Genomic DNA, 25,017 nt, shown 5'->3' with positions numbered 1-25,017 from the left:
TCATGTCGTATCTCCCCTTCTATTTGCCACTGTGCTTAGGCGGTATCCTTCTCCGTGCTAGCAGAGCTCCTCATTTCCTTCTCCACTTTCTCCATTCATTCTGGCCTCTCACCTTGCTTGCTGCTAGTTTTGCTGTCAGAGGGGCTTCCTAGCCTACCTCTAGTTCCATTTGTATCCATCTTGCTGGGCCTGATCCAACTTGGACTTTTCTCTACCCAGTTATCCCCCACCGCTACAAACCAGGGAGAGTTTCCTCTTTCTCCATACTTTGATAGCCAATCTCTCAATTATAATGTAGTGCTTTTGTGTATTTTCTCAACCAGAAAAATCACTTTAAAAACCGCATCTACTCTAAACTTTATGTAGGATGATCATGAAAAAGGTGTCATTATCATTCAACCTTTTATTACCCATTCCTTATAGTTCAGCAAAACAAAACAGAAATTTAGTAAAGTTTTCCAAAAGTAACTGGTTAGCAAGGGTGAAGATTTAAACTTGACTTCCTAAGCCAAATCTAGAGTTTATTCACTGCACTGCTCCCATGCCCAGATGGTCCAAACACTACATGTCTGATTTCCAAATCAGATGAACCGTGGTCAGCGAAGGATAAAGTTTCAACGAATCATTATTTGGACCCAGGAGGGAATTCTGTATTAATGTGGGAGAAAGAAAGCCTATCTGAAATGGACAAGCCATTGTGCTCATTACAGGGGCCCTTCTTCACCCAAGTGTCCAAACTTTTCTCAAACTGCAACTGCAACTCATCTTGGAAGACCCCGTAGCCTTAGCCACCAAGAAGCAGAGTGACTCTTAGTTGCTCTATGACACATCTGAGTCCTGAGAAGAAGGAAAACTTGAAGTTTGAGAGCTGAGTTTTGAGCTCCTGAATTGGGAACAGCTCAGATGGATAGTGGAGTTTACTTGAAAGTTCAAAAAGTGAAACTTCTGAAGATCTTCAAAAAAAACACCTACTTGCATGTGTTGATGAGCCAATGCAGGTAAAAATGCAACAGCCGTAAGCATCACCCCAAACCATCCTGACTGCTGGCTCCCTGTCTTGCTCACAAATTTCAGCAGGCACCCAGGTGGAACCAACTCAAATTGCAGCTCATTAGCACAGTCGCATAGAAGTTTAAGGGAAAGTGTGTAGTAAACAATGGTAATCCCGATTTAAGCAGGAGAAAGCGACCTTTCTCTCTTCCCTAAAACAAATCGCCGCTTCAGGCAGCGCGTCACTGTTTTACTATTACTGGTTAATTCGACCGCAGGCAGCAGATGCAGCTGTGGCCCTGTGAACAGGCTCCGCAGTCAGACTGAACATAATCCCTCGTGTAATGAAAAACCTATTTCTATTTCTGAGGCCTCACTACTCTTCATACTGAAGAGCCTTGTGCCTGTCACACATTTATTGAGGCTTATTACTCATCTAGGCAGCAGGGCCCAGTTAGTATTTGGAATTATATTTTAAATCACAATTTTTCTATTATTTATTTTAGGATTCCAAGGCTACGGGGAAAGCATGTCAGTGTTATTCTTGATGCACATTCAAAGGCATTAAAGCCCCAATCAAAATTCTTTTCTATGTGGAGAGTCTTTACGTACATGTGGAAAACCTTCAGTCAAGACACCCCAGCGACCCTCATGTACAAGCACCTCAGGACTCTTCCGCAACCACACGGTCCAGGGTAAAGCTTTCCAGGCTCTGTTGAGCATCACGGTAATCTTTCCTGGGCTTTGGTTTCCCCTCTCACATCATGCTCCTTTCTTTGGCTTTTGAAGATAAATGGATAGAGTCTCTTAGGATGCCAGGGCCAGGGCTGTGAACAGATGGGCTAAAACTGTAGCCTCATCATCCACTGGAAAAATAAGAACCTGCTTAATTTAAGTCCGAGGATTTTCTGAACTGACCATGAAACTTAAGCTTCCATTTATGCACAGACAACGGTGAACATGTGGTTCTTTCTTGTTCTATAGAAGCCAATGGCCCCCCTCTTCTGTCTGCATATTCCCAGAAACACACATACACACACACACACACACACACACACACACACACACTCACCCTACGTCTATGCCTATGTCTATGTCTACGTCTATGTCTGCATCTAGCTATATCTTATAGATACTCAAGGGAATATTCATATTTTTCCTCTCTCGTGCAAGCTTACTTTTTCTTGCGGTGATTACTTACTTTTCCCTTTGCACAAAAACTTCTCTGCCATTAGGGTCTCTACCCCACTTGGTCTATCACATGAATGAAAATCAGCCAAAATATCACAGTATTTCTCATACATACAGAACACACAGAATCCTCTGCAGCCCATACCGAGATACTCATTACACTGTTACCAAGAGAGATGCCACACCAATTCTCCCAACAAAGTGCCTGTTGTCCACCCATCTTGGTAAATGATTTCTGAAGGCATGACAATAAGTCAAGATTTAATTCTACCCGCTCTGGGGATCTTCTCAATTAGCTGCTTTTCTGGTTTGGTGTTTTGTTTTATACTGTGGCAGCCATAGGCACGGTAAAATTTTTGGGTAGGGGTGAGGCAGTAGGAGTGTGTAATGAAGAAAGAATTATACAGGGCGTGGGCAAAATTAGCAAGGGTACTCAGACATGCAATTATGAGAAGAGCTCAGGCTTGACTTTCATGTGATCTCTGTATTATTATTATTTTTTCATGTTTTGACAGCATTCTCCCTGGGTGGGGTACATGGCTTGTTTAATACATTTCTTAATCATACCAACAGAACAGGCAATTTCTTTCCTTCCTTCAGGATAAATTTGGTCACAGATCCTTCTTTGGTTCCGCTCCCCTATTTGCCTCTGACATTAAAACAAACCATCAGTATTTCATTACAATAGGGCTATCACTGCTGGGTCAGATGACCTTTCCAAAGGCTTAATTCCTGTCAGTTTTGAAGAGAAGAATAAAACACCATGCAATCGGCATTCACATCCTCACCAGAGAAATAGAGACATTTCCTCCCAGACAGGGCTACGACCAGGAGACCCAGGCAGCACCCTCACGGCAGTGACCTTCTGAAGAAAGAGCCAGGGGTGGAGGCGGGGGCTTCAGAGTGGGGATAAAGTGGGGGGGGGTTGAGGAGCTGCGGATGAACAGAACAGTACATTTTCAAAAAAGCCTAAAATGAAATTAACTGTATTGTCATTTTGTATTACGTATATTACTTTAAAAAAATTGAACTTGACAGAGCAGGAGAAATCTGGACCTGGCCCAAGGCTATTTAATGGTGCAATGTACTGGGGAGGGGAGAGGAGGAGAAGGAAGCAGTGACACCCGCACCTGTGCAAATGCACACACTGCAAACAAGCAAACCTGCAAAGTGGGACCAGAAGTGGGGACCCTGAAAGTCAACTCAGATTCACAGCTGAGGATTTCCTCACGATGTGCACATATTAAGGGCTGGGGGTGGGCAGAGGGGAGCTGGATAACAGGTACTAAAGTATAGTTACGAGGAACAAGCTCTAGTGTTCTGCAGCACAGCTCACAATTCATTAAGTATTTTATAACAGAAAGAGAGGAGTTTGAAGGTTTGAAACAAAGAAACGGTAAATGTTTAAGGAGGTGCAATGCTAACTGCCCAGTTTGACCATTACCTATTGTGTACGTGTACTGAATTACCAAACCATCTCCCATAAGTGTGTGTAATTATTAGGTGTTCATTAAATATTTTCAAAAAGTGTACTTGACATTTGGCATTTGGAGGAGGATCTATGAGAGCAGTGACGTGTGTGTTTGTGGGATCTGTGCGTGTGTGTTTGTGGGATCTGTGCACACACATTTACACACATCTCCAAAGGAGTGCCAACCTCCCTTCTCTCTCACCAGGCTACTCCTCTGCCTCCACCACTACCAGCTGCCTTGGGAAAGAAGTGAAGTATCTGTCCAGTTATATTCAAGTTTCATTCTAGGCTCAGATATACCCATTTGGGAATAAGACTTTCTAAAATACAGGTGGTTCATAAATCCATTGAATATGATTGGAAGCTAAAACTGTAAGGTAAACTCAGACACATCTAATGAGCATTCCTTTCTTCTGTGAAGATAAGCAAAACAAAACAAGAGAATCTGGTATAAAATGATTCTCCTCTCTCATGTGGATTTTTGACCAGGATTGAAAAGAAGTCTCTTAAGAATACCTTTGCTTGATTAAAAAAATACCCTTGCTCTCTAGCTTCAAGGGTCATTCCAATGACAAGACCTGAGAAGGTGTAGGTGATTTGGAAGCCCTGATGTTTGATGCTCTCCCGGGAACGGAGTGCCACATTCATTCTTTCCATCTCTTACATCAGGTTCAGAAGCAAGGGTTGTAGCTGAATTACACAGATATCAATTAGACACAACAGAAGATAAACCACCCTTAGTGCTAAGCAATTTTGTAGGATGAATTATCTTTAGAGGGCCCCCTTCATAATATATTTGAAATATAGATTGATGTTCAACATTAGACACATTACTCTGATCTATTAGGCAAGAGCCTGCTGTGTCTATAAACTCAATTTCTGTGATCGTGGTAGCTTTCTGGTTTATTTGGATAAATGTTGAGCTGTCCACTATTGTTTATCTAAGTAGCTCATGAGGGAACCAAAAGTTTAACGATGTAAGATGAGGTGGTAAAACAGCACCTCTGAGCAACTGTCAGCTACTGCTCTTCATCTCATTACCTTGGTTGGACCTACCGGTTCAAGAAACTACGTGTGATTTGGTATGCTGAAAGGTCACCCCCACCTGGCTCCACACTTTGATCTAATTGTTCCATGTTTTATCCTGTTTGGTGTACAGCATTCCATAGTTTGTATTGCTAGTTGACTTTGTAAATCTCTCTACTCACAGAGTCAATGCCTTTGTTTTCCTTTTGCACTTCTGAGGATTGCATCCGGAGCCTTCCCACTAAGCCACATCCCCAGCTGATTTTATATTTTGTATTTTGATACGGGGTCGAGTTAAGCCACTAAGTTGCCTAGGCTGGCTATCTTCCTGCCTCAGCCTCCCAGAGTTCTGAGACCTTTATCTTATTTCCTGTCTTAATTGCAATCTATCCTTTTTGGTATTAATTTCTCTTTTTTTGGTTCCTGATTCTTTACTGCTGTGATCCCAAGAAATGTAAGTTAATCACAGGCCAGTTTTTTTTTTTTTTTTTCTCAGAAGATTTACAATCTTTAAAGTAAATTTTGGAGGAGATAATGTCTTCATTTGATAAAAACAGAACGGACAAAAAATAGACACAAATGCCCTCAATTTCCTCCTGCACAGCGGTAAGACAACTCCATATTGCTAGGAAACAAAAAGGGTGGCTAGCCATTGATTCATAGCAATGAGTTAATAAAAGCTTTTTAGTGTAAAAATTTCTGTTCCCTGATGATCCTGGGAAAAATAAAACTCAGATGCCTTTTATCACTGGTGTGTGCCTGATTAACATCATAGCTCCAGTCATTTATGCAAAATATAACTTACCCGAGGCTCTTTCATCTCTCCTATTAACTATACTGTTTTACAGGGTGGCTTGTTAGACTGTAGGTTCAGGAAAAAATCTTCAAGTAAAGATTATGGAGTTGGTCGGCAAATTCTAATACATTGTACTACTGGCCAATCACTTTGCAAAATAAATGCTTTGTCCAATGGAAAAGCATGAAATTAACATATATAAATGCCTATGTACAAATTTAATAAATTTTAAATTAACATAAAATTGATAATACATAGAATTAACATATAGTTACAAGACACTTTTTTCGTAGGAAAGAGAGTAGCCCAACTTCTCTCCAGATTCAGGAAATATCAAATTTTGTCATTCAAAGAAAATTTAAACACACATATTTTAAATTTAGCTAATGCCCCAGAAGTCTATATTGATAAAATATGGGGCACAAGGTAGTCTTAAAACCAGTTTTAAAAATGTATCTGATTCAAAGGCCCTGAACTTCCCTGAAAGATGTTGTCATGTTTATCATGGCCTGAAGAACAGAATGCATTTAACATATTGTCACTGACTTTTCTATATGGATTATAAGAAAGTTTAATCTAAACTTCATTAACGTGACTTTAAAGCACTCATGGTGTAACATAAGTAAGCAAACCAAGAGGTTTGCATCATGACTGCAAAGGCAAAAGCAAGGTAATATGGCCTTCTTTTATCCGGATCACAGTCCCTTGGGGAGAGCCAAACATGTTTGCACAAATCTTCCCACAAATGACCTAATTCGACTGAAAACTCATCCCAAGAGAAGGGCCTCCCTCACAGCTGTGAAGAAAGCCATGATGAAAGAAACGCAAAGATTGGAGGCAAATCCTCTCTCCTCCCTTCTCATCTAGAGCTTTGGTTTTGCAAGAAAAAAATGCCTTTGAAAGATGATATCTATTATGTATCTTATAAATTTTTTTCTGGTTCCAAGAAGGGAGGACAGTATTTTTTTTTTCTCAGCAAAGCTCTTTTCTGACTACCATGTAACTTGGTGCTGTTAGATTTTCTGGTACATTCTGATATTTACTTATTTAAGGACAGAAGATTGATAATATAAAAAAGGGAATTAGCAGAATATGCACTGCATTAACCTCTTTTTGAATGATAATATTGAATGTGGTAATATAGTTGACGAACTGTTCTCCTAATGCAGGGGACCTTATTATGAAATATCTGTCTAATGAATGCTTTGATAAGAAGAAGGCTGGGGAAAAATTCTGAACATCTATTTTTAACAACCAAAACATGACCGGACGTGGTGGTGAACGCCTGTAATCCCAGCACTCAGGAGGCTGAGGCAGGAGGATTGTTGCGAGTCGAGACCAGCCTGGTCTACAAAGTGAGCTCAAGGCCAGCCTGAACGGCATAGCAAGACCCTGTCTCAAAAAGACCAAAAAAAAAAATCAAAACATGAATTTTCTGGAGGGTATGAAGAAGGCTAGTGCAAGGTAACCTTAAAAGAAACACATCTGTTTTGGAAGTTTGCTTTGGGTCAAGTTTTTGATACATAGTTAAGCAGGGCATTTCAGAGCACAGAAGATTCTGTGCAGCTTGTGTCTACAGACCTAATTCACCATATAATAGTTCTTTTCTCTACTTGGTGCCTTGCAGTGATTGCTTTCACTTTTTAGCACATCCTCATTTACAGAGAAACAGCCATCCGACTTTCAGATTTATGCCATTATTTGCTTCTTCACCTTGAACTCCAACTAAATTCTGCTACACTTTTGTAATGTGAGTGCCAAATGGTGGGCGTCTGCCAGACACAAACACTTCCTAGCTTCACGGAGCCAGTTCTCTCCATGTCAGGGAATCGCAGATTCCTACTAGAGGGCTTACGCGTGGTGCTTACGTGGTCCCTCTAACGGTTCCTTTGCCTAAATGCTTTCTAATTCTGAAATGCAATTTGGGAACAGCAGCAACTACCAACAGGAAACAGAGCCTCGCCTTCACATGGGGGAAACCTAGGGACTGGGGTATGTGGGAAATAGCTTCCACAAGTGCTCCAACTCACACCGAATCCTAATCAGCATTCATTAATTCAACAAATATCTGTTGCTTGCCTATGACATTCTAGGCATTGGTAGTCACTGTTCTGGGGTTATAAGGACCCTTAAGCCTGGCTTACTCTTCTTATTGACCTGATCTGCAAGTGGAGAGCTAATGCAGTAATTGTAGTAGCTCCATTTAGTCGAACTTCTGTCATGTGCCAAGTCCTGTGATGCTCCCTCTAATTCTAAGACTGAGATATTTTCCTGTTTTCACATGCCAGGAATCAGACTGACTTTATCAGGGGTGTTCTCTTCTAAGCCTTTGTGGCCTATGGACCTATGTATTTAGACACTTTTATGGCAATCCCAGTCTGTGTCTTTCCAAATGTATGAAATAAAAAAAGTATAAATGCTACAAGTATTACTGCTTAATTAGTGATTTGCCCCTCTCCCCATTTGAGGATGCATAAAATAATGACATTTTTTCATAACTATCCATGTACTGGACGCAGAGAAAAGTTGCATGTTTTGAGCCATCTTTACAAAATAGGAATTATTCCCAATTTTTCAAATGGAAAACTATGGTACAGAATGTGAAATAGCAAGCCCATAGTCGCATGGCTCGTGTGTAGCTTACAGGTCCAAATTGAAACCTAGATCTCTCTGAATACCTAAGTCTATTATATCAGTCTGCTTGTCTAATAACCAAGGCAAAGGAAGACTCTCTACCATGGTGTTACTGATAAAATACTGAATGAAATAATAATTATTGTCTCTACTTTAGAAACTGCCCAGCATCCAAAACCATGAAATAAGTGCAGATAAGCTAACAAATGAAAGACTTAGAAAATGGGAAATTTGAAAGCTGCACATGGAAGCAGGGATGGGGTGGGGTGTCTGTAGCCTTGGTCGCTATCCTAAGGAGTATGGTCAAAACACACAGTTGGCCTGGGGGTATGGTTCAGCGGTAGAGTGCTTGATTAGCATGCTCAGGACCCCAGGTTCCATTGCCAGGACCATAAAGAGAGAGAGCGGGAGAGTGAGAGAGTAAGAGAGAGAGAGAGAGAGAGAGAGAGAGAGAGAGAGAGAGAGAGGAGTTCTTCAACTAGAAACAAGACTCAGGGTATATGAAGAAAGCACAGCTATATAACAGTAGCCTATTGTGACTTCTGAACTGATTTATGGCTGGTAGAGGCATAACTGCTTCAGAGAAGGAAGGACAAAGCCTTGAGTAGTTATTCAAAGGATGGAGGGTGGTTCTATCTACTTGTGGAAGCACAAAGTCCTGGTCCTCCAGGTGATGCCAACACCATGTCCTTGTGGTCCTTGTGTGGTCCTTGAGGTGCATGGGTTGCAGCATCTGTTCACTCCTCCTAGTTATACATTAAGATGCTGTGCAATGTCAGGACCTGAAACTGCTTCCTGGCTCCCCTTCCCAGCATTTTCCCACAAGGAAAGAAGGCCCTACACTCTCAGAACTGTGACTTCTACAAGTATCTCAGGAGGAAAGCAAAGGCAGCTGGTCTTAGTTACTATCAAAAAGCGTTTCAGACACTCCAGGTTGCACAATATGTTTCTGAAGATGCCGCATCCATCTCTGGAGCAGAAGAACTCATTTTTGCTCAAATGTCAAACACAAGGTACGAGCGTTGCTTTGTGGCTGGTGGGTGGTGGAGACATAGCTAATGAATGACTTAATTTGCTTCCCATAAATTGACAGACCCTCTGCAATCAGGTGTATGGCTATGAAATGGCGGTCCCACTGCCAAAGACTCACTGGTCCAGAAGCACTGACAGGACTTTATTATCGGGTTAAGAGCACATTAGCATATCTATTAGATAAAATGTCTGCTACTAATATCCGAACAGATAACGTAACTGGGAGCGCTGACTTATTTGTGGGCAGCTTTTTTTTTTCTGTTGGACCATCTGGGGCTGGGGAGTTAAATGGAAATGCTATTTGCTGGACTGTTTAGATTTAATCATCAGCATTCTATCCTTTAGATAACAAGAGGTAAATATACAATTTAGGATTCATGCAGGAGGGTGAGGTTTACCATCTTTTCAGATCATCTAAGAGCTCAGGGTTTGAATGAGAAGGCCAACATCTTGCCTAGACTGCAGCATCACAAAAGATGCCAGGTAAGTATACCGTTCTCATCATTTTCTGTCATTTTCTTTATGTTTTCCCCAAACCTGTTCTGTTCAATGAGACGAGAATACACAAAATAGCAGCCAAGAAAGCAGGCTTCATCAGCATGAGTCTCAACATATCAATTTTCAAGTGTAGCAACTTTAAACACATTAGGTAGGCTTTTAGTTTCCATAGAAAATAATCTCTCATTGTTTTCAAAAGAAACTGAAAGCACCCCAAATTACCACACTTTTAACATCCTGACATGTTGATGGCCCGCGTTCTTCACAGATCAAAGTCAGAGTGGCAGAAGACAGAGCTCTGAGCGGCTTACTTAAAGCACAGTATTTCATATTTGGCAGGAATTACTGTAGCGAAAAAAGACAAGGTGACTTTCTAATATATAGATATGTATTTTAGTTTGGCAGAAATCCGAAGAGCTAAAAATTAATTTAGGGTGACACAAATGCTCTTATTATCTTCTCTACCCCTTCCCCCATAACGACCATGTGGAGAGTCTTTGGGGGAAGCTCAATGTGGGTTGCACATTGTTTATGTCTCGTGGATGACACCCTAAGTTCTGTGTCACGCTGTACCACTGTGCCGACTCTTGTCTTAGCATTTCTTGGATGATCTGGATCGACGTAGCCAAATGACACACCAGAAGCACCTCTCCCCCTTGTTGTGGGGTACCATTGTAAGGACTTTTACGCCTTGTAAGGAGAGGAGAGCTTAGTTCATTGTTAATCTGGGATAAAAAGCAATGTCATTTGATGACCGAGCCTGTTACAACCTGTTGGAAAACCTCAACAAAGAAGGCATTAGACGCTGAGTAACTGCCAAAGACAGGCAGTGAATTTCCAGAGGGATCTGGGGAAACCGAAGATTGAGGACAAGTGGTTACACGGAAAATGTGTAGGTGATTCTAATCCATCGGTGGGTTACAACACTCCTTGCGATGGTCTAGTTAAACGTTATACTATTCGGAGGGGATGTTTCATCCTGTAGAAAGGCTCTGTTTTATTTTGTTTTTTTGTTAGTGCTGGGGATTGAACCCAGGCTCTTTGCACTAAGCTCCATCTGCAACCCTCCTTTTTTATTCTTTGGTTTGAGACAAGGTCTTAGGAAGTTGCCTGGGCTAGGCTTGAACTGTGATCCTCTTGCCTCAGCTTTCAAAAGTGCTGGGATTGTAGGCCTCTTCCTGTAGGAAGTTTTTAACAGGAAAAAAAAAGTAGCTTACTTTTCTTACTTTTTGGCTTGGGACAAAGTGAGACACAATTATTTGTTATGAAATATGATGCCAGTGTCAGAAAATTACTTGCTTCATTCACAGTGGACACATGGTTCGAGTCTGCCAGTCAGAAAGTAATTTTTTCGGAAAGGTTCAGATACCCTAAAAGTTATTCTTTGGAAATGAACAGTCATAGAATCCAACAGAGGTTGGCAAACTATGGCTGTGGTGCAGATTCATTTTGTCACCTCTTTTTATATGACGCATGCCCTAGGAAATGGTCTTACATTTTACATGGCTGGAAGAAATCAAAATAAGAATGATATTTCATGACACATGAAAATTATATAAAATTCATTTTTCAATGTCCATAATTAAAGTTCCATGGACACATAGCTATGGCTGGTTTTTTTTTTTTTTTGGTCTTTTTGAGGTAGGGTATTGCTATGCAGTTCAGGCTGGCTTTGAGCTCACTTTGTAGCCCACACTGGTCTCAAACTTACAGTGATCCTCCTGCCTCAGCTTCCCATGTGCTAGGATTATAGGTGTGTGCTACCACGCCTGGCTGCTGGTTTTTTATATATCTTCTATGGCTACTTTCAAGTTATTGTGGCAGAGTTGAGTAGTAGTAAGATGGAGACTGCGTGTCTCACAAGATCCAGAAATTTTTTTTTTTTTTTTTTCCTGTGCCAGGAATCGAACTCAAGATCTTGTGCTTGCCAGGCAGGCGCTGTGCCACTGAGCTAAATCCCCAGCCCCTGGATCCAGAATATTACTACCCGGCTTGTACAGAAAAAGTTTGCTGACCCTGTAATAGAGATATCTGGGAAGTAGAGCTAAGACAGGTTAGGAGAGCAAGCAGAGGTGCAATTTTGGGCGACTGTGTTAGAAAACGATTCCCAAAGGACAGGAACCAGCTCTCCCTTGCTAACAAGGACAGGACTAGGTAAGGTGAGTTAATGCTACAAAAGAGACCATTCGGGCCTCTTACAATATTTGAGAACCAGGGTAACTGCAATTTCAATGCAAGAGGGTTCAACAGAAGATAAGCTGAATATCAGGAAAGATCCAGTTTAGGAGATCAGGAGACTCCTTGGGCCTGCAACGAACCAGCTGTGTGACGGGACTCCCTAGGCCTCAGCACCAGTGCTTATCAAATAATTGTAATGTGCCAATTTTATTTTCTATGAGAGTGTCTGTTGGCAGCTGGGGTATATAATTCAGATGGAATAATTATATAAAAGTGCTTTAAATGGAAATTCTTCCAATTTGGATCAGGAAAAATCCTAATAGTCATTGTTATGTATATTATGAAGGTTAAAAACAATGTATTTGATACAAAACAAGTGAGAAAATCTACGTTATTTATGTGATTCAGAACTGGAGGAATATAGAGGGACTTCTGGCTTTATAAGTAATGAAAGTACGTGAGCTGCCTAAGGAAGAGAGACAACTTAGCCAGGTGTGATGGTGCGTGCTTATAATCCCAGTTTCTTGCGGGGCTGAAACAGGAGGATTACAAGTTCCAGGCCAGGCTTGGCAACTTATCAAGACCCTGTCTCAAAACAAAATAAAAAGATGCAGTCCAGTTGAAGAGTACCTGTGTACAACAGGCAAGGCTTTGGGTTCAATCTTAGTAAGGCAAAGAAAAAAAGAACAGAAGAAACTAAGACAGACAATTTGCTAAGAAGGAAGCCATCTTGCATTCCTAGCTAAATTCTCCTACAGCAGTATTCTCTAGGGATTGTTTGGGCCAGGGACTGAGCGACATGCAGAGTGGTTCCCTGGTACTTCATGCAGCTTTTCAGTGTATTTCATTCCAGGGTGTTTTGTATATTGGGAGAACTTGGCATAGGGAGGATCTGATAGAAGAGCATATCATCAAAGTTCTCTCACCCCAGTTGCATGAGCAGGAACTGGGGCATCTTTCCTGCTTCGGTGAAGGCCTGTGTCTTCCAATTTGCACAAGGGCTGGCATTCAGCTTTTACACCCACCCACATGGCTGGGTCTATGGAGAACTTGTCACAGGGCTGAGCTATTCCAAATTGCTCACTTTTGGAAAGCCTCCTTTCTATGGGTTTGAACATGCAAGGAAGATAATTTGATGTATTTGTCACAGTGCCTGGCAGGCCTGAACCCACTGCCTATCCATAAATGTCCTGAGGCTGATGTTTCAATTTCAGGACCTGTCATGTTCTAGGGAACATGGAGTCATGTGTGACCAGAATGGACTCAGGTTTAAGAGCTCCAGCTCTTTAACAAGGGGACATTGGTGCCCTTCCGTCCCTCCCCAGTGGCTTGTTTTGTAAGCGGGCATGATTGCTGGTTGCTTCCAACAGCACACTCCTCTGCGTTTGCAATGCACTGTTTATGCCCCTGCAGCTTTGTAATTAATAATATACTGCTTTTCATCTTCAAAGTGATTTATACACATTAATTAATCCTTACCGTACTTCAGAGTTTCTGCACATAAATAAGCATCGTGCCTCCATGTTGTATTTAGGAAACCAAGACTTAGGAAGCAAACAACTTTGCCAAGGCTAAAGAGAAAGGAGTCACTGGGGCCAAGATTGCCACCTAGAATCCTGACCTTCACCTCATTGCAGACAGACCTGTGGTCACCTCTGGAGAGTAGCTGAGAGTAGCCCTGTAGCTCCACACTGACTGCCATCATTGCAGGATACATTTGCCTGTTACATCACTCATCTTGAGTCATAAACTATTTTTCAATACTCCAGGGTCAAAGCATAATCTTACCTAAAGCACACATAATAGGAAATGATGGATTATAAACTAATAAACTATCCTAAGATGCTCAGGTCTAGCTTCCAGTAGCCTCCAGACTGAGGATAAATATGTTTCCTAATCCATCATTTACAAGTTACATACCCGATTAAAACATTAAACTCTCACTATACAGTTTCCCATTTACGTGATCGCCCTTACAGAAAGCTATTATATTTTAACTACCAAGCTCAATAAATCAGGCAGTAACCATCTATCTCTCTCCTGCGAGGAGAGGAGTAGGAGACACATTGGGGACCCTATTGGCAGAGACAGGAATGCCTCAATTTCTATACCTGGGCCTCCCATGGCGCCCACTGGCCCAGTAGAATATTAAACCTGAAAAAAGAGCACATGGACCCTTTGTGAAGTTTCTGACATAAAGCCAAATCACGCAAAGACCCAGAAGGCACATTCAATTTGCTTCCACCAAGTCCCTGAGTAGCTACCTAAAGCCTAGCAACATGAAAGATTCTCGTCGAAGGACTGGGGGTGGGGTGCAGACATCCTTCCCCTCCTCAGGTCAGATCATTACTCCATCCTTCACCAGGAAGTGACAAACAGACATGCCTTGCAATTAGGGGTCAGTGTCCCATCTCCGTCCTTATGTAGAGTCACAGTTAAGAGCTCAAAGACTTTTGCAAAACTCCAGATAAACCTGGCACCTTTCCCTGGGGTGTCAATGTTCTCATTTTTGGACCACATTTATGAGAAGTACAATTGGTAAGGGATATGATGCTTATTTTTCCATATTAAGACAAGTACAGCCACAATATAAAGGAGAGTGAAAAATGTACATTGGTTTTTGGCTTGTACTGCATTGGGCAGGACCCAGATTTCTGGTGGTGTACAGTTACACTCCTCTGACATCAGACAAGCTGAAGTCGAATGGTCTATAAAGTGCTAGACTTGTTTCCTCTCTGGAAGACACCATGCCGGCTGCCTGGAGAGGAAGGAAGTGTTACAACTCCTTCCCCACACCAAGCTCCTGCCTCCACCGAGCCGAGGAAGGAAGGCTTGTTTCGGGAAGTGGCAAAGGGAGCATCGCTCGTCAGGGTGCCTTGTCTTTTCTCCTAAATGGGAGGAGTTTTAACATACATATTGGGAGCTGTTTGAGAGTTAGCCTCTTTTAGCTGGTGTTTTATAGATTTGCTTTGCAACATGGCACAGCCAAACTAGGGAGCTCTGTCATAGCTGCCCTGAAACCAAGCCAGAACCATCAAGTGTTTCAAATAAACTTTAACAAACGTCACCATGGCCTCCGTGTAGGCCAGGAGATCTGCCATTGGCAATCTCAGCTGACAGAGCGGCAGCACTGGGGCTCCTTGTCAGGGCCAGGAGCTGTGAGCAGGCTTTGTGTCCTACCCAGAAAGCTGATATGCGTGTGGCATCCTGCCCCTGAGCTCTCAGCATCTGCTGCTTTCCAGAGTTCCACAGCTACACCCCATGGATGCAAACCAACACCCTTGGCACAGGAAGGAAGGTACCCCAGCATCCTCCCTGAGCTGCTAAGTCACATACTAAATCACCAGAAATACAGCCACCATGAGAGGTGAACCTGACTGGGATTCCATAGCACATGGTGAGATGAGGGTTCACAGACAAAGGCAGTGTTGCGGACAAGGTCTGCTGGGACTGAGTGATATGATTTTGTACAAAGACCTGGTTTGTGCTCTGGTCACTCAGTCCTATTTCTGTTTCATATCCCTGAAAATATGCAAGTTAGTTTGGCTTTTCCCCCAATCAAGACGTTCTTGGCCATACCAATCCCCCATCTTCTATTCAGTTTTTTTTTTTTTTTTTTTTTTTTTTTTTTTTTTTTTTCTCCGGTACCGGGAACCGAACTCACGACCTTGCGCTTGCCAGGCAGGCGCTTTGCCGCTGAGCTAAACCCCCAGCCCCTATTCAGTTTTTTGAGTGAAGTGAACCAATGCTGCATGAATTTGAGATCACAGACCCGAGTTAAAATTCAGTGACAGAGAAGTCTAGAAGGCTACTCTGGGAGTGAGGAATGGGTTCACAGGAATGACAACACGCAGTTTGTAAGTCAGGCTGCTTAATTTTCACTTCTGATAAATGTCACTTAGCATCATGAAGGAGAAACTCCTCAGATTTAAGTGGATTCCAGGAGGGAAAAATCACTCCCATCCATCACTCATTATAACCTCTTTCAGGCGCCAAAAAGAAAACCGTAGAGAAGACAAAGGGCCTCTAACTTCACAAATCCACCCTACCCGCCCTGTGTCTCACCACTAGGAATGTTGAGGAACATTGCCTTGACTTACCTATGAAATACGCCAGCAAAATAGCCAAGAGAAGGGCTGCGGCAATGGCGGACAGAGCAGCACATTTCCAGCTGCAGTATTTGGAGGGCTTCTTCAGCTTGAAGGCCTTCCTGGAGAAGGTATTCCTGGGCAGCAGGCGGGGTGGTGGTGTGTAAACAGTTCCTGAGGTCAAAGGGTATCCTGGAGAAGAACTGCTGAACAGGGGCGTGCTTCCGGAGGAGGTCTTAAAGAGGAAGTGCCTGTGGGAAGAGGGAGAGCGTCAGTGGGCCCGCGTGGCTCCTGAAGGCTTAGCTGCTTTGCCTTTCACTCTGACTCATGCAGTCATGTAAGGCTGGTTGGTTAGCTATCCTTACCCTGTGGCCTTAGTAAGGGGCAGACACTACATTGGGCGGTGACATAGATTAATTCCATAAATGTGCCTAATTTTATACTTTTGCACATGCAGCTCCTGCCACAATCCTGAAAAATATCTGCAAAAGCAGATATGAAGGATAAACTACTGTCGCTGAGAAATGATGGCCATAATGACTCCAAGTGTTATCACATGTTAGGTACCTACTATTGAAAGACACTAGAACTATATAGCATAACTATTTACAAACTAAATATTGTAATATCACTGATTTAGGTCTGAAAAACCAGGTTTGGAGAAGTCAAGCAACTGTGCAAGGATTTAAGCCTAGCGCTCTTTTGACAGAGTGTGTGCTTGTACGTATTACTCTTAACTTCTTTTGACCTTTGGTCCTGTGCTGTTTTCATCACTGCTCACTCCCGCTTCCTGTTCCTACAGACTGCCTCTATAGGTCATGTGATCGTGGTTAGTTCTCTGGAAACATCAAGTGAACAAGGTGTCCTTGGTTGCCAGAGCTACAGAGTGACAACCATATATAGACCATATGGTATAAAACAGCATATAACTCCCCTCTAAGAGTTAGGAGACTATCACTCCAAAGACATCAATTCTCTAACAACAGATTGTTCTCTTTCTTATATATGACACGTGTAAGATTTCAGATATGACTAGCAATCTCTTTTTTAAAACAAAGACTTGCCTTCTAAGAAATATATAATGGACTTCAGTGGTGTAGGCTGAGTCAGTCCTAGGGTCTGAGCAGCCCAAGCCTGGGACGTGTCTTATTCTGTATCTTATTCATCCTCAAGTCCAGATCAGAGCCCAGTATACAAGGGAGACTTTAATGAATAAATGAGCAAATAAATGAATGAGTGGAGTCCTCTCCTTATTTTGTAGTTTTACTCAGCTGCAATTTAGATTTCAAAGTGTTATTACATCTATTTCTTGCTCTCTATGTTTCCAGGAGATGTGACTATCACTGACTACTACATCATGTCAGTTACCTCTTTAAATGTTTCCCTTGCAACTATTTCACCAGCATCATTCCTGTGAGGTAGGTACTATTATTACCTGACTGTCACAGATGAGAAAAGGAAAGCTTGAATTTAGCAAGCAGGTAGGGCTCGAGCACTGTTCTGTTTGTTCATTTCTAAAAGCTCTAACCAGCCCTCCCACACCACAGTGCCCTTGCATTTGGGGGGACCAGGCTTTTGTAGTGAAATTTTGAGACAAGATCACTATCATTCCAAATAGCTGTGTCATGGCTACTTCTAGATAGAACCTTGAAAGTATTTTAATCCTTTACAGAGATCAAGCAAGCTTGATATGACTGAGAACCGTGTCAAAAAGCAAGTACCAAATTAGTGAATCATTGAACATTGCTAAATTAAAATACACAATAGATATTTAGGTGTTATTTGAAATATAAGCAGGTTCGATGATCTGAATAAAGCCTGGAAATTTGAGTCTCGAAATAAGGCTTTAGATTTCACGTCCAACAGCTTTCTTTTAACGCAGTCCATTAAGAGAGGCTTTTGTTAGAGGAAATCATAGGTTCTTAAGCAGCATTCTGAAGCAAGACAGGCGTGGACTGGAGTCCTGGCAGTGCCATTCATGGACAAGTTAGCTCAGGTACATTATCTGGCCCTGCTCTCGAGCACCTCCAATTCTTCTCCTGTAAGATGGGGGGAGTAAAAGTCCCTCACATCTGTTGTTGTGAGGGTAACACAAAATCCTTCAGGAAAAGCACTTAACAAAGGTGTTTCTTATAGTAAGTGCTTGATCTATTATGAACAGCTTTCATTTTTAATTCTTCAGAGCAACATAAGGAGCCTGAAATGTGAGTTTTAATTTAAAGCTTGACAAATGTTGAACACATACCTGAAGAGCTTTCTAATTCACTAAATAATAACCCGTTCTTACAAGAAGTGGGAGCACATGCACAGCAGGAAGCCAGGGGGAGGGAGGGAGGGAGCAAGTTTGGGATTGGAGTTAGAGTTCCATCAAATTTATTTCTTGGACCATTCTCTAAGAGTGAGTAATGACAATAGGAAGTCAAGCAAAAGCAAAGGAATTTAAAGACACTTCAAGGAGTCATTAATGAATATTAAAAAAATGTATGGACACCACTGCTCACTCCTCAGTGGTCCTGTCCATTTCTGCAGGGTTGGCATCCCTCACAAATTTGGAGGCTTCAGGTCCCATTTCTAGCTCAACTTCTTCCCTGAGCTCCAGACCCACATTCCTGATGTGTATGGTAAATAGATGAGGTGTCTGTATGTTATATATGGCTGCATTTTATATAGAGATATAGATAGATAGATATTGGTATTGATATTGGCCTGCTGTCTCCAGAGTGTAAGCACAAGTCATCTTTTGTGGACAGAATAAACAAACTGAAAATAGCAATGTTTTAACAATAACACAGTTGCAGGATGAAGATTAAGAAGGTTACATGAGCGTTAGTGTCATTTTAAATACTTTCTTATATTAAGAAAAAATAGAAGGATATGACTTACATCTTACACATAAAATTGCTTTATAGAATACTAAATTTGTTCCCTCCACAATCCAGTCTATTTTCCATACTTCTTTCCAGAAAGGAAGTTATATCATATCACATGTTCCAGGAACATTTAGAATAAAATCATCTTTCTCATGGCCTGTAACATCCTACATGATCCCCCCGGCCACCTCTCTCACTGAATCTTCTGACACTCTTATCCTTCCTTGTTCTAACATTGTCCCTTTTCTAGACTTCACCTTATCACATCTTCCTGCCCCAGGCCCTTTGCACTCACTGTTCTCTCTACTGGGAAATATCTGCGCAGCTTGTCCCTTCATGTCTTTCCCATCCTTGCTCTAATATCTCTTTCTTAGAGAGACCTGTCTTGGTTCTCTTTATTCTGTGTTCCTCTTTTACCTGTTACTATTGCCCTTACTTTTCTTCTCTGTATGTACATACATATCTGTGTATTATTTACTGTCTGTCTCCAAAATCAGAACTCAGTTTCTACAAAATCTAAAATAATCAGGCATTTCCTCCACTTTATTTGACACTGTAGCCTCACATCTAGAATAGAGCCAGGCACACAGTGGGCCCTCAGTGAATGTTTGTTAAATGAACGACCTTTAACCTTTCCAAAGTCAAAATGAATGCTAAAAGAAGATGATGAGTATTTAAAATTAAAAAATTAAGGTTCTTTTTTCCATGTGGACCCCTGTTCTCCGAACAGGCTTGCAGATGTGCATCTGTGCACACAGAAAAGGCCCCAGCCCGCCCCAGAGAGTAACAAGCTGCAGACATATCAGAAGCACCTTAACCCTCACTGGATGAATCACTCACGTTGCTTCCCTCACTGTGGTATCCGTGATATCACAGCTAAATGAAACTCATCTCATTATCACATCTGCTCTTTTCAGTTTCTGGTATTTAAAATGATTGAACAAATATATCAAAGACTAGCAGAATGTCGTTTCTTACACAGCACAAATTTCACCCCAATGTTGCAAATCTTTAGAAGATTAAATTCAGGAAACAGATTTTAAAAAGATGAAAAAGAAATGGTTTTCAGATTATGTTTCCCAAATCACTTGAGTGCTCTATTAAAAAAGTACAAAGTTTTGGGCCTCATCCAGACCTGAGGAAGGGGGCTGGCAGTGTATCAGTTCATAAGCTTGCAAAGCAACCCTAATACACGTTCATATTTAAGAAACTAACCACTTTTGCACCTTCTAAATGTGTCTGATGTACAGAGAACACAGTAGATTGTTTGTAGATATATTTTTAAAATGTACATTTTGAGTGCAGGTGTCATTTGGGCGGAAGAGTCATGAAATTTGCAACTTTCAAATGTCATTACTTTCAATGGTTCAGCAAAAAGAAGTTCTCGCTCCCTTTCTTTCATATATATATAACAGACAAGGCAAATATGGTCAAATGACAGCAATTGTTGAAACTAGGTGGTTATTCTTTCGTTGTGCTATTCTTCCAAGATTTTTGTTTGAAACTTTTCCTTAAAAAAAGGTTGAAAAATGTAAGCTTTGGTCTACCCTAGTCTTGTGGACACGTGCCGAAGAAAATAATAAAATAAAATAGGATGAAATATGATAAAATAAAATAAAATGAATCAGGACCTACAAGGTAATAGTCTGGTCAAAGGTCATGGGAGGACCAAGAAGGGTTAGGAGCTTTCTCCCGATTTTTTCCTGAACTGCTATTAGGACAGCTTTTCCCCCTTGGGGGATTGGACACTGTGTTCCCATGAATCATTTCTGATGCCCCAGCTGAACTTCCTCCCAGCGGTCGGTCATGGAAGTAGCTCAGCTCAGGACTCCAGGCGTCAGCAAAAATGTGTAGTTTCCAAATGCACTTGACATTTTTCAAGCACAACTCAATTGCTCTCAGAATTGGCCACTTGTGCCTCGGAAAGGAAAGGCAAATGAGGGGCCCCCAAAGTGCTGTCCTTGGAGTTTGCTAACACTTCAAGAGACAGAGAAAACCAGTCCTTGATGTCTTACAAAAAATAAAAGAGGAGCTTGCACACTTCCTTCCCGCCCCAGCCTTGCGGGGATGAGGGGTTAAATGCTCTCAGGGGACAGGTGAGGGACACAGACAGAGAGAGAGGACAGTTACTCTGTTTGCTCTGCAGCCTGGGTCCTGGTGATGTCTTAAGAATACAGTGATCATGGCTTTACCCGAAACTATCAATCTTTTTGGTAAATGTCATCACTTTTCCTCAAGTGAAAACAAAATCATTTAATGAAAACTGAGAGCGCGTACCTAACAGCCTCACAGGCATTCTCCCATGTACTTCACATGACAGCAAAGAAGTGGATTTGACGCAGAAGCCTGGTAAACCAGGCTTCTGCTTCAAATTGGCTTAGAAAATTACGGGCATGCATTTTCTCTGATTAAACAACCATGGAAGATTTTAAAAGGAAGTCTAATAAATAAAAACCCAGGCATAGTATCCATGCAAGAAGAACCCCACCAATTTAAAATGCTGTGAATTTTTATTTTACTCGGATGATACAGAAGGAGCCTGACTAATCTACAGTGGAGGCTTTAAGCAGTGGTGGCTGCCTAAACTATCTGAGGCCCCCACAGGGGATTTTTCTTCTTTCTCATTCCTTTTTAAATTTTTTTTTCCCCCGAGTCAATTGCAAGTAAACCTCAGTCATTAACCTCAAATTCTACCAAAGCAACAAACAAATACATAAAATCCTTTAATACCAAGTACTATTTTCCAGCTTGCAACCAACCAGTGGGATCCTAAGAGGTGTTTTCCCTATTTCTGTTGGTTTGGCTTTATTCCCAGGGGAAATCCCAGCAGGGCTGTGAAAGAGAAATGTACTACACAAATAATTGTGCTGCTGAAACTCCAAAGGCCAAGACTTTCTGTCTTTCCTCCCTCTGTCTCTCTTGCTTTCTCTCTCCGTCTGGGTCCCACTATCTCATCACAGGTAGCTGGGACCACTAATGACTGGCAGGGCAGATGTGTTGCTCTCTTTGCTCAGGATGTTGGCGGCAGCAGGCACTCTTCTGGAAGCACAGCGAGAGTCCTGAATGGTCTACACCTTATGCGTGTCCAAAAAAAGCAGCTCTGGTTATCAGGCAGACCAGGTGTTGAGATTGTTCTGTAGAGCAAATTGACCTCCTTCACAAATAAACTCACAGAAATTCAGAGATGTGGATGAAAACACTGATACACAGTCCATTAATTCCTCAGATATTTTTAATATCATACAGGCAATGGCTGAAATTTGATAAAGAGCCAGAGAAAAGATAAAGGTAGAAAGAAGCCAGAAATGGGGGCATGGTGCTCAGCGAGGGGGATCAGGTATGCACCAGAAAACAGGAGATTTCATCACATTCCACTGGCTCTGGCCATGCCCTTTGAAGCATCAGGTTTATTGTCTCTAAAGAAGTAAGTTTAATAAAGAGGCAGCCTATAAAGGGTACTGTAGCATGTAAAGTTACTGTAATTAGGTTTTCAGGAGTCATAATAAAACATTTAGCTGAAGAGAGGTTAAATAACCACTGTACTTTCTAGTGCTGTCTTCACACTCTCCAGTGTGGGAAGGAATGGTAGCGGTCAAGGGACAATTTGATGGCTACGTTCCTGTGAGAGACAGGGGCAGAAACATGTGACATGAAGAGAAAGAGAAAGAGAAAGAGAAAGAGAAAGAGAAAGAGAAAGAGAAAGAGAAAGAGAGAGACAGCCTCAAAGGATGAGCTGGGTAAAGAAAGAGCGAAGAAAGAAGGGAAAAAATGTGTATATATGTATACACAAGATAGCTAAGACAGCTGTACTACTGATTTCTATTGCGTTATTGAAAAGGACAGTTAATGTTTGTTTGATCAATCTCACATGCCTATATTTGTTTATCTGAGTAATCAGTTTGAAGATATCAATATGTCATGCAACAACCATTGCTAGTTTCCTATCACCTTGTCTGCAATTTTGTACTGCTTGTATTGTTTTTGGGTTGTTTTGTTTGTGTCTGTGTGTTTGTGACTATGTTTTCATTCTTTTATCTTTAAAATAAAAAAAACAGGAAGAAAAAAAGAAAAAGAAGGAAGGAGAGGTGGGAAACAGTACTGCTCAGCTGGTACCTGAACAGCGGAACTAGGTAATCTTTTAGATAGTGTGCTTTCATTTTCCTGTTTGCAAATGTAACATGCACACAGTATAAAAAAATCAAGTTTCTATATTAAGCATGCAAAAAGCAAAAGTATACACTCTTGAGAGATAGAGTGGTAAACATTTGATATTCATAATCAGACTTTTTGCCTACATATAAACACCCATCATTATTGCTAATTATTTTAAAAACTAATAGTATCATACCAAGGAGGCAGTTGTAAACTTTGTGACCTGCGTCAGACAACCTGTGTCAGGTCTGAATCCTGGCTTCTATTCTTACCGTTTTGTGACACTGGGAAATCTGTTGCTTCTCTACAGGAGAGTGACATACAGGACCTACTGCATGGGTTTGTTGGGGGGACTTGGGTGTGTTTTTCACATGAATATTATTTCATATGACATACCTAGCACTAAAACTGACATCCTCTGAATGGTCAATAAATGTAGCTATCAATTGCCAAAGGCTCCTTGACATAGCACAATGCCCAGCTCATTTAAAATATCTGTGGAATGGATGAGCTCTAATTAGCACAGTGACAGACCCCACTTCTCCAGACAATTTTATTAGGGAGAAGAGGGATTGGCGATTTTACTGATATGCTTGCTCCCTTCTTTTCAGTAGAGAATTCATATTTGAGTTGAAAACAGAATGGTTACTTTTTAAATGAAACAAAAAAAGTTTTTTTAGAAATTGCTACCTTTCAAGCTTAATGAACAACCAATAACCCAATTAATACTGTATAATTAAAAGTCCATTTCATATCACAATTCCCTAAGCTTAGACTCACACCGGTTTTGATTCAAAGAAAAATAGGTCTTCAAGGTTTCTCATCGCTGACCCTTTCATCTTGGAGAGAACCGTCACTAAATTTGCATTTGCCATGAACAACAGGAAAATCCTCTGTTTTGCCCTCTTCAAAATATGCAGCCACACCAAAAATACTCACAGCTGGAATAATTAGCAACTCAATTTATTGCCTTCCGTTTTCTAAATAGAAGCTTCCACTCTTGATATTTAAATAGTGTCATACTGTGATATAGAATTTTTCGCAGTGAAACTTTTTTTTTCCTCCATGAAATGATATACTGCTCCATGTGACAGGCCAGGTCTCTCGAGGTCACTACAGAAACCCGCAATTTTGTGAACAAATGCCTTTCAGAGTCCTTGGGAGGAGGTGAGGAATCTTTTCTTTTTCCCTCCTGGAACTGTTAACTTGTTGATTTATTTTCAAGTTAAGCATTAGGAATCTTGGTATGTGTTAGTAGGGGAAAACACCGAGATCTTGACTTTGCCTTCAAGTTTGACCTTGAGTTCACCATCCACTGTAATATGGGAGTGTAGAGACTGCTGTTTCTGATGGAATTACATTTGTGTTTCTTGGCAGCCAGAGGTAGATGAAGAAAGAAAGCACTTTGTCCATAAGCAGAATAATTTCTCCCATCCCATTTATTGCCTGTACCATTCAGCATTAGAATTTTCAAGTTGGAAGGAACCTTAAGTATGCCCCTTTATCATATTCTGCTCCATGCTATTATGTTTCCCTTGCATGTTTGTCTCGTCTCTCCAGTGAAATCACACAGCAAGTCCTCTTGTCTTTTGCTTTCTAGTATCTTTCATTGCTCATAGCAGGTGTTCAAAACTGTCTACAGAAGGAAATCACAAATTAAGGTAGAGTAGTAAATATACACATTTTGGAACTGGGCATACCTGCACTCTAACCACAATTCTCCCAGAACTAGTGTGATGTTGGGAGAGCAAATTAATCTCCCTGGGCCTCAGAAGCCTTCTGAAAAAAGTGGGAGTAGAAGAACCTACAACAAAGAGCAAGGGCTGAAAGGGAACATAAACAGACTGGAAGCCAGAAGCTGGCCCAGAGGAAGAGTTTAATGTGTATCAACATCGTATCACTTCCACCTCTGCAGTGAACATAATGAAAACATGAAGCCAAAATAAAAAGGAAGAGTCAGCCAATAATTATAAAGCATGGATACATATCACATACTGTTAGATGTTCTGAATGCAATAGTGAATATCCTTATTTTCCTGAAGACCTTCCCTTCCCTTCCCTTCCCTTCCCTTCCCTTCCCTTCCCTTCCCT

General features: G+C 41.4%; 1 protein-coding gene across 11 annotated transcripts in view; it reads right to left on the bottom strand.

Moving 5' to 3' along the window:
* Tenm2 (teneurin transmembrane protein 2) overlaps nucleotides 1-25,017 on the bottom strand; it is a 1,190,054-nt gene that overhangs the window by 227,352 nt on the left and 937,685 nt on the right. For all 11 annotated transcript variants that reach the window (XM_005376287.2, XM_005376288.2, XM_005376289.2 and 8 more), the window contains one exon: nucleotides 15,917-16,155. In XM_005376287.2, coding sequence (XP_005376344.1) covers nucleotides 15,917-16,155 — 239 coding nt within the window. The remainder of the gene's footprint in view (nucleotides 1-15,916; nucleotides 16,156-25,017) is intronic.

This window comes from Chinchilla lanigera, unplaced genomic scaffold (genome assembly GCF_000276665.1).
Source record: "Chinchilla lanigera isolate Chin_1 unplaced genomic scaffold, ChiLan1.0 scaffold00007, whole genome shotgun sequence".
NCBI classification, from domain to species: domain Eukaryota; kingdom Metazoa; phylum Chordata; class Mammalia; order Rodentia; family Chinchillidae; genus Chinchilla; species Chinchilla lanigera.
This window is presented reverse-complemented; position numbering and strand designations above follow the sequence as displayed.